The sequence below is a fragment of the Geospiza fortis genome, unplaced genomic scaffold, assembly GCF_000277835.1.
Source record: "Geospiza fortis unplaced genomic scaffold, GeoFor_1.0 scaffold40, whole genome shotgun sequence".
Classification (NCBI taxonomy): domain Eukaryota; kingdom Metazoa; phylum Chordata; class Aves; order Passeriformes; family Thraupidae; genus Geospiza; species Geospiza fortis.
In genome coordinates, this window is record NW_005054297.1 from 4039678 (window position 1) to 4049763 (window position 10086).

Here is a 10086-nt window from a genome sequence, read left to right on the forward strand (position 1 = left end):
CCTTATAAGAACAACTTACTAATTTGTGAACTAAAGGGAAATTGCTGCAAAAAATTCAGAAAGCTGCTCCACAGTGTCACAATGTAGAAGGCTGTTGGGGAGGGCAGAAGACAATCTATGTTCATTTGTAGCTGGCAACAAATTGGGAAAAAGTTTGCAGGAGGAATATTTGATGCTGAAACAGAATGATCATAGACAGTAAATAGAACTTGTAAGTGGATGAAGTGAAAATTTCAGGTGTGTATTGTAAGAAAGGGTTCATCCTCTCAAGAATTATGTAGTTATTCATACTTTAGGCCCTTTAGTCTCTCCAAGTGAGCTAAAGTCTTCCTCCTCTAGGTGAAAGCTGAAATTTACACTTAGAAGATAAAACATATATGAAAGGTAAAAAAAAAATTATGTCTTTAGTCATTTTATGAACAGTATATCTCTGAAACAATCTCTAAAATCAAGTTCTAAAAATTAATCTATACTAACATTTAGCATTCTCTTTCATTTACACAGTTAGTGGATTTGAGGCTATTCAGTGATGTCCCACTTGAAGAGGGATACCAAACTCTTACTATATGCAGCAATTAATGCAAAATTTCAAAAATCTTCATCTAATAGAAACTAAAAATTTCTCCTCAGTTTTATTTCACTAATATCTAGTCTTGCCTCATCTATTTCATTACAAAGCTTAAAGAATGTAAGAATTATAGGTACTATTCTACTGAGTAAATGCTGACTTCAGAGAAAATGCCATGTTCAGCTAAGCACCTAACTTGTATACTCAAATTGTACACTTTGAGATTACAGGTGTTTAAAGGTTGTTTGGCTTTTTCATGATAAAGTCACATCAGACATGTAATCAGCGGGCTGTGACTCATGCTTTGAGAATGTCAGCAAGCCCATTTCTGCACTGACCTTTTAGTTTCTGTCTTTCAGCTCTCTAGAGCCATCCTCCACAATTCTGTATTTTGTCTACAGTGCATGGGGGAGCCACAACCTCAGCCAGCAGAGAAGCTGCTGTGAGCTCTGTGAGGGCTTTTCAGAAGTGGCCAGGTGAGTGGAGCAGGCAGATTTCCTCACCTCTAGCCAAGGACTGCCATTCTCTACCTGCTTACATGGAGGCAAGTTTCAGCTGTGATGTTGATGGGCTTGTCATACTTACAATCTTACTAATTTAAGTTTTCAAAACTTGACTGTTCTCTATAAAATAAATTGTACATTTGCATACATTCATTCACCACATAATTTCCTCCTCCATGTCCATATTCAACCAATCTGGGAAGCAAAGGTATATAAGCCTCACTTAAAGTAAAACCAAACTCCTACCACACAACAGGTTCCCCTTTTTTGAAAGCAAGGATTAAAAATACAGTATGTTCATTTAAATTAGATGTTTTTTTCATGTTTTACGCTAATCTTGAACTCTGAGGAGAATAGTACTTAGAGAGATGTCTATGCTATTAATCTCTCCAAGACCTGGATACTGTGACCCAATAAAACCCATGCAAAGTGATCCTTCACTTTGCTCAGGGATGTGAAAAGGCAGCAATACAAAGCATCACCAGCTTCAGGAAGCAGCACAGTGGTAACAGAGCAGTGGTCAAAACGTAATTAAGTAAAAATGAAAGAACTTAATAAAAAGTCATTGTTTTTTCCAACATCTGAAATATTTCTTAACCTACACAAAGCTTAAATTATTAGCATTGAAGGTGTTCTGATAATGGGTGAGATCCAATTAACAAGAGTTGCCTCTGCCCAAATTAAGGTGCAAATGAGACCATATGCCAAGTCAATAGCATGCATTTAACAATTAACATGAGGCAGAAAGATAGAAAATTCTGTGTAGACTTCATAGCACCTTCCAGATCTGAAGGGGCATTCAGAAGTCAGAGAGACACTCATTATTGCCCAGGGAAGTTGTGGATGCTCCATCCCTGGCCGGGCTGGACATGGCCTTGAGTAACCTGGTCTAGTGGGAGGTGTCCCTGCCCATTGCAGGGGCAGTTGAAACCAGATTACCTTTAAGGTCCCTTCCAACCCTTAACATTCTATGATAAAACCACCAAAACTTTTTTAGCCATAAACAGGGTGCACCCTTTTCCACTATACCCATGATGCTTTTCAAAGTCTGCTTCTGCCAGTAGTATGACTGCACAAATATATACACTTTTATCATGGAGGCAACCAGCCCTAACTACTGTTTCTAGGCTCTCCATTTTTTTGTAGATAACACAAACTGCCCCCACAATAGCACTTTGTATTATCTGCTTTCCTTTATATATCTGATTAATGATTGTAGCAACTCTCTCATTGATCCCCTTCCCAGTGAGAAGGCCAAAATAAATTTTTTGTGGTTTGTTTTGGCGGGTCTTTATGCATTGGAGTGATTTAGGTGGTTTTTCATGTGAAGATTAATTACAATTCTGAAAATCAGCTTGCTTTACATTATTAGGAAGGTATGAAAAAGCCTGAAGATTTTCTATTTCTAATTTTCCTACTAAGATACTACATTGAATATTCCCCCTTTTACAGAGTCTAATAACCTGCCTTCCACATTTCATTTACAGAAATTCTTTCAATTTGATTCTTCATGAAAAATGCAGCAGATGAGAGTATCATTGTTTGTCAAGACTGTATCAGAGAACAACGTCTTATTATCTGAGCCAAAGCACTTGTTAGAAGAAAAGCAAATGTAGCTATGTATATAGCAGTGAGTGAACTACGCATGTTTATTAGGGTTTATCAGAGTGATGATTTAAGAAATATTTTACATTAATGACCCTGTCTGTATTAAGGCTAGTCAGAGTTTATTAGGTACTACGAGAAAAGCTTTTTTATCTCATCAAAACAGGGCAAACTATCAAGCTATGCAGAATTATTACACATAGAATTAATTTTAAAGGTGGGTTTCAAGAAATACTAAACTGATGTTTGGATCTAAGCAAACCTATGAAAAGGGGGCAAGTGCTAAAAGCAATGGGAAAGCAGATTCTAAAGGATAACTGATCCTACCCCAAGTCCCTATCATACCTCATTCAGATAATAAATCATCTATGGACTGTTTGAATATGTTTCATGTATACATGGATTACAAATTTCCAGCGCTAGAATTTTAAAGATAAAATGTAGGCTTAAATTATTTGCATGAGCACATACATTTGTTACTATCAAAAAACCACAGTATTGGCACCTGATTAAATATACTGTAAGAGCATCTCAGTTTGAGCTACAGACTGTGAATTGCTCCTAGCTGTGTAATATACAAATTCATCTCAAGAAATGATTGTTTCTCCTAGCACATGCCCTTACTGTTTGCAGTTCAGTTTTCTTGACTTGCAGCACTTGGACTGGAATAGGATCAAGTTGCTGGTTTTGACTTCTAGGTGCAAAACTGCATTTCTGCCACCAAAAGGAACCCTCCTGTACCAAATAACAACCCAAAACCAGCAATTACAAAGCAGTCAGTTGTCTAAGATGTGTAGATACCTTATCAAATAGATTTAACACAGATATTATATATTTTTATATTTACTTAAAATCCTTTTCTTTGGTAATACCCATAAGCTTTTTTTCTGAGAGTCTATCCTTTTGGTAGTTGTAAGGTTGGATACAAGCAAAAAGCCATCTCTCCTGAAACCAGGGAAATAGAATAGCAATGAAAACTGAGTCATACACTTGTCAAAATGTTCCTGAAAGAATTCTTAAATGGTAACTACCCACAAGAAGTAAAAATAGAACCCAAACTCCAACAACACTGTCCTACTGCAGAGGTTAGTACAAACTAATCGAAGATTAGTTCACACTGTCAGACTACTAGAGGCTGCAGTAAATCTGACAAGCAGTAATTAAACATTATCTGAATGAGTTTATACATTATTTAGCACAGTATTTGAGTAGGGACAATGTTAGATCTGTATCATAACTCAGATACACTTAACCAAAACACGCAAAAGTGGCAAGTCTGAAGCAGGTAACCAACTAACCAAGCATAAACAACCCAATTCTATTTGCTGTTTAAAGGCCTAATTGTGGTATCAGTACTCGATTATACAGAAGCATTTTTTGCTATTTAATACATATAGCTTTAACAAAATGGGTATAAATGCTGGAAACAGTTACAACCTCGAGCACCACTCTGCACTACAAATTCAAATTGGTCCCAGCAGCAGAATGATACAAAATGTTATCTTGTTTACACTGAGGTGTCAACAATCTAAGTGTAGAAAACTGTAACTTCAGTATTTTATCGGTAACGGAAGCTCGTAAATTTCAGATAATGAAAAAGTAAAATCAATACGACATTCAGTGCAGTAGTATTTTAAATACCCAACAAAAAAGTGCAACTTGGGCTGCTGGGGAAAATACTATTTATTATACATTTAAATACAAATTTGAAATGTGTTGTGGACACATCTGCAGGGTTACAGGTAAAAAAATGTACAAAGTTGTGTTCTGCATCTCTCAAGACTGACACTTCAAAAAAATTTCACAAAATACCAAGCTAGAGTTCATCTTTGTAACAACAACAGAGGTAATGTTGCATAACATTTTTTGCTTGGCATATTATCTTTGTTCCCCTCCCTGCATTAAGTACCTACAGTTTGTAAACAGTCTTTAAAAGTGTTAATAGCTTTAAGGAATGTGTAATCACAGTTTATATGGATTCATCCCACAAAGAATTATAATGCTACACAGTAGTTTCGTGTTTCCATAACCCAGTTCTAATATTACCAGTACTGTCTGCAGTGAGCAAAGGTCCATCCTGTCCACTGCTTTTCAGTGGCCCATTCTGGATGGCTAAATTTAAGCCATAAGATTTTTGTTGGTTTTCAAGTTCTGCTGCTATTGGTTTCCTCAGAATATCTTTTTTGTTGTTGGTAGCTATTGTTTTCTCTGTATTTCTGCTACTTTTTGGAAGTGTACTGCAGGCATCACTGCTTTCTTGCTGGGACTGGTTATACTGACGTTCCCTGTATGCCAGATAGGCCCTTCGGCTCCTGGAGTGCCCTTCGCTGTTGCTCTGGCGAGTTTTGGGTAAGCCATTTTGCACACTTCCTTCCACACTCGTGGGAACGTCGTAGGCATATTCCCTCAGCACCGCAAGCCTGCTGGCACGATGGCCCTTGCTCCTGTTCTTATGGTGCCGGCTGGGGTGTCCGTTTGTCCGGAACTGTACCTCTAATGGAGCTACGTGCATTTTGATATCGTTATCTACTGAATGCTCAGTCAGACTATTATCGAGTTGAGGACCTGTGTTCAATGGCAGAGAAGTAGGGTGGCATTGAGCTGCTGCAGCTTGTAAGTTAGTTAGTTTACAACCTTGAGACGAATTTTTTAGGCTTGAGGCACTTTTATTTGTGCATGAGGATTCTGCGCTACTGTTGGTGCATTTTGGGGCCTCTCCGTTGGTTCCACTGGAACTGGAGGGTGGCACATTTACTTGCACTGAATATGTACTCCTTCCTGGGCAGCACGTTGTTATCCAAGCATGCCTGACATCTTCCCTGTTAATGCAATGGTGCACCATAAGAAAGGCACTGAGGCTTAAACATGTCACCCCAAAAAAACAGCTGAAGATCAGGTCCATAGGATAATACAGGGAGATGGACAGAGCTCCAAAGAACCACAGCGTAACATACAAAACCAACGTAAGGCCCACTCCCAGAAGCTGTGCTGGAAAACTGTGCTCATTCTCCAGAGCAGATGTGGACACTAGGGACACTGACAAGGAATCCTGATGGGCCAGTTCCCCATGCTCGTTGGTGGCCAGACGCTGCTGCTCCTCAACGGGCTCCTTCAGCTCATATTTGCGTTCAGGGTGACGCTTTAGTTGTATGAATATACTGAGGAAATACATACAGTTTATGAAAATTATAAAACTAGCAGGTCCATAAAATGCTCCTAAGCTAGGTTCCCAAGCCATCCAGCAACTGCAAAAGAAACAAACCAAAGAATAAATTAACATCTTGCACAAGTCACTTATGCTTTCTCAGTTCATTGACATGATCTTGTCTGTGTTATGTTTTCAGGAAGAATCAGAATTAATTGCAACAAGCATTCAGAGAAAAGCAAGCCTAACAAATCTTAGGACAAAGTTCTCACTTATAGGGTACTTACTAAGGTGCATTAGGTCTGCTGCCATAATTTCGGATGTTTGCTGCAGCTGTTATTCCACAAACTATGATAGGGATCCCTCCACCAATAAGGTAGAACCTAAAAAATAAAACCAATTTATCAGCAGCTGCTTAAGTGAAATGGATTTTTTTTAAGTCACCATGAGGGAAATTAGAGCTTTCCAGGATTTGGGAAGCATACAAGCTCTTTATGAAACTAAATAGGGTGAATCAGGTTTGGGCTTTGGCAGTATCAATTGTTTTCTATGTCTTCCTCACTACAGTTTTTCTCCTGCTGTAAGCTGCCTCTCTCTCAAAGCTGCTCAACTCCCACCTCCCACTCACAGACACTGAACAAAAGTATACAGTGCCAGAAGGAAGAAGCAAAAGCACTCAGTCTGAAGTTGTAAATTGCTGGAAAATAATACGGAAACTTAGAATAAAAATACTAAGTGGTATGTCCTGTGTTCCACAGACGAACCTGCCTAATACTATATACACTGTTAGTTGACATTTTTTTGGGTGTGGGAGTTCAGCAGATGGCAGGCTGTTTTTGGTTTTTTAAAATTTTTAAAGGATTCTCTAATTTTATAGTATATACTGCCTGCTTCCCTGTGGTGGTATTGATGAAAACTGTACACTTTTATGAAGAAAAAGGGCCTATGTTGTTGGAATATCTCACTTTTCATTCTGATTTCTATGAATTCACATTGCATTCATTAGTGGCAGATCAATAATAACTGATCAGCAGTCAAATTAACAGCACTCAGTCCTGCAGCTTATACTAATCCAGTTCAAATTCAGATCAGAACACAAAAGTGAAAACTCTTACTGTGACATGCAGGTGAGTGTTTGGTTTTTATCAACAGGGGACACCTACTACAGTGGTCCTGGACTTTTTCACTGCATTTCTGATAATTCACCTGAAATTCCTCTTGTCTTGCTTGAGACACAAAACAACAGTCTAAAGCAAATTATGACTTTTTTGGAAATCAAGATACACTGAATTTATTATTTACTTGATGAATCCTACAAAGATCAGATTCTGACATTGGTCTATTCTGTATCTTGATGCAGTAATCAGGAGCTGGGCCAAACAGACAAATCTTTATACAAGTACTACATTAATGGTAGTTTTATTTTGAATCTAAGTTTAAAAGACAGCTGAAAAAAATAATCCTTCTGTGGCCTTTCCATACAAAGACATCACATATCTGTCTGACTGAGGAAATTCCTGATCTGCAGGAAGCTGGACACTGAGAAAGTCTGAGAAATATAAAATCTGTTTGCTCCATTTTTCTCTTGGATACTTGCCTCCAGAGCTACTGCCACTGGCAGAGATGAGGTGCTCACACCTAAAATGGCATGTTCATGTCCGTGCAGAGCAGAGCCTGTGAGGTTTGTAATTTTACTGCAACGTTTTCCAAAGCAGGAACTTCATAATCAATAATAAGGGATATAAAATGCTTGTATGTAGCATTGAAAATGTTACTTGAAATTAATCAGAAAAGCACTTCTGTTTTTCTGCAGTCTCTGTACTTTCAAAATCAAGTTCTTTAAATATTTGCCTGTAACTAATCAAAGTTAATCAACTTCTGCCACCTTGTGGAGAATTTCACAGTAGCAGTTTTTAATTACAATCCAGAAGCTGAGGAGGCAACATGAACAAGGTACTTCAGTATTTTCTAATAAGAACATTGCACATGTGTGAATTTAACAGAGAATTAGTTTGTCTCATTTCTGGGATTTCAGAAATGAAAATTTTAGGAGGAATATCACACAAAGAACACTATTTTCATTTGACAATAAGTGACACCTATTTTTCAAACAATTTTGTAAACAATCTTTGGAACATATATTTAACTGTATTTACTTAAACTGCAGTGTTAGATTGTGTTAATAGTTCTACACATTCTTTCTTCTGATAATTTAATGGGTTGTGTTGCTATCTAAAGTCCTAAACAAACCTTCAGTAGTAATGCTGAAACACTACTGATTTTTAATTTATCAATCAGCAACCCACCATTGCATCTGTAATACACTAAGACCAATAGTCTTTCAGCTCATCCTCCTTAACATAACACTGAGGAACAAGAAAATCTAAAGGAACTTTACAGACCTGGAGAAAACACAAGGGGAGTGACTTTTTACATTTTCTGGTCAGAATATAAATGTATATAACCTGGGAAATAAGGAGCCACAGAAACAAACAACTCACCTCAGCATTGGCCTGGGTGGAGGAGGTGGCTCATCAGGATCTTGACACCTTTTTGCTTTTTTGGTTACCTGCTTGTAAATATTGCGAGATGTCACTCCCAGCCACAGTACTGTTGCAAGAGTGGAATAATGGAGAATTATCCCAACCTTAAAAATAGACAACAAAAAAAGAATTAACCCCCAAATATCTCCTTTCTACTAAGTTAATGCAGAAATCATTAGACTCACAACTCACCATAAACCTGAAATTTTCAAAAGCTCAATTCAAGAGAAAAAAACCCTCTTATTTTATATGACCACTCTATCAAGTGATTGTCATCATATTTTAAAACAAAATCAAGTCATTATAGTTTAAAACAAAAAAAAAAAGTAACGCAAACCTTTAAAACTTAGTAACAGGAGAAAAACACTTTCAGAAGTGTACATATCAATCATACACTTTAGGAAACTGTATTTTAAAAAAGACCTAATTTAAAATGTCCTGTGTGACAGATATTATTCAAATTGAAACAAGTAAGGGAACAGCAAACTCGTGATACTGTGGTAAGTATGGAGCAGATGGCAAAACACAGCCAGCCAACACTCATCAGCAATTTTATCATAATGCAAAGATAAAGAAAGTGCATTAATGTTTAACCTGCCCAAACATTAATGCAGTCTGCTTCACAGTCTGCTTCCTTATCCTTTACTGCCTTATTCACAAGCCACACTGCCATGACAGCACATGCACAAAGAAGGGGCAACACTTTATTTCCAATTAAGCTGACTAGAAGTGGGTTTTTTGCCTTTTTCAGTCACCAGTAAAAACACACAACTCTCAAACAGCCTATCTGTATCACAAGGTTTCTTCTGGAGGATTTCTGTCTCCAGGAAAAAGAGGAGGTGTGTGTATGTGTGCACCCACATAGGAGAAAGATCAGGAATATATTTTACTGCAACACTTTGAACCGTCAACGTAATAACTCCAGTAAATTCAAACAAAAAGCATTATGGAATATTACGGTGAGGGACGTGAAAATTTTTGTAATCACTGGATTAAAAAAAAATTTAAAAATTTCACTAACATTTTTTGAAAGCAGAAACTGTTGTTATACTGAAACACTGTAACTGAATTGAGATGGCCAAATTTTAGAAGGGCAAATCATTAAAAAGAAGGAGTCTTAATAAAGCATGGAGGCTTGAAACACTTCTCTTCCCTCCCCTTCAGTTATACTGAGCAAATGGAAATAGGTATTTTAATACCTGTGAAAATCAGATCTCACATGGCCTGTAAAGGCCACATACAGGCCTATAAAATAATTTCATAGTAAGTAAGTCTCAAAAACGGAAATAACCAATAAAACTTAGTTTCTGTGGTAGAATTTTGGGAAAAAATATCTGTTGCACATTTTACAAGGTTATGCAGTGATAGGAGGAATGACTTTAAAATGAAAGACTGTTGATTTATATTATATGTAAGAAAGTTAGGTTTTTACAATGAGGCTGGCAAAACACAGGCACAGGTTGCCCAGAGAGGTATTAGATGTCCAATCTCTGGAAATATTGCAGGTCGGGTTGGATGGGGCTCAGAGCAATCTTCTAGTTGAAGATGTCCATCTTTACTGCAGGGGTGTTGGACTAGATGACTTAAAAGCAAAACATTAATTTTTTTTCTAGATTTTATATTTTGATGAATGCCGACACAGCATTAGAGTTCTGTCAGTGGCATGGGGAGTATATTGATATATAGGAGTACAAAACCAGTAACCAAGTTTTACTTACCGCT

General features: G+C 37.4%; 1 protein-coding gene across 1 annotated transcript in view; it reads right to left on the reverse strand.

The window, feature by feature from the left end:
• Positions 1-4341: 4341 nt before the first annotated feature.
• Positions 4342-10086, reverse strand: part of ADGRA3 (adhesion G protein-coupled receptor A3) — a 55390-nt gene continuing 49645 nt past the window's right edge. The window contains exons 18-20 of the mRNA XM_005415614.1: positions 8323-8506; positions 6109-6204; positions 4342-5921 (exon numbers count right to left, since the gene is read on the reverse strand). Coding sequence (XP_005415671.1) covers positions 4679-5921; positions 6109-6204; positions 8323-8506 — 1523 coding nt within the window. The 3' untranslated portion in view covers positions 4342-4678. The remainder of the gene's footprint in view (positions 5922-6108; positions 6205-8322; positions 8507-10086) is intronic.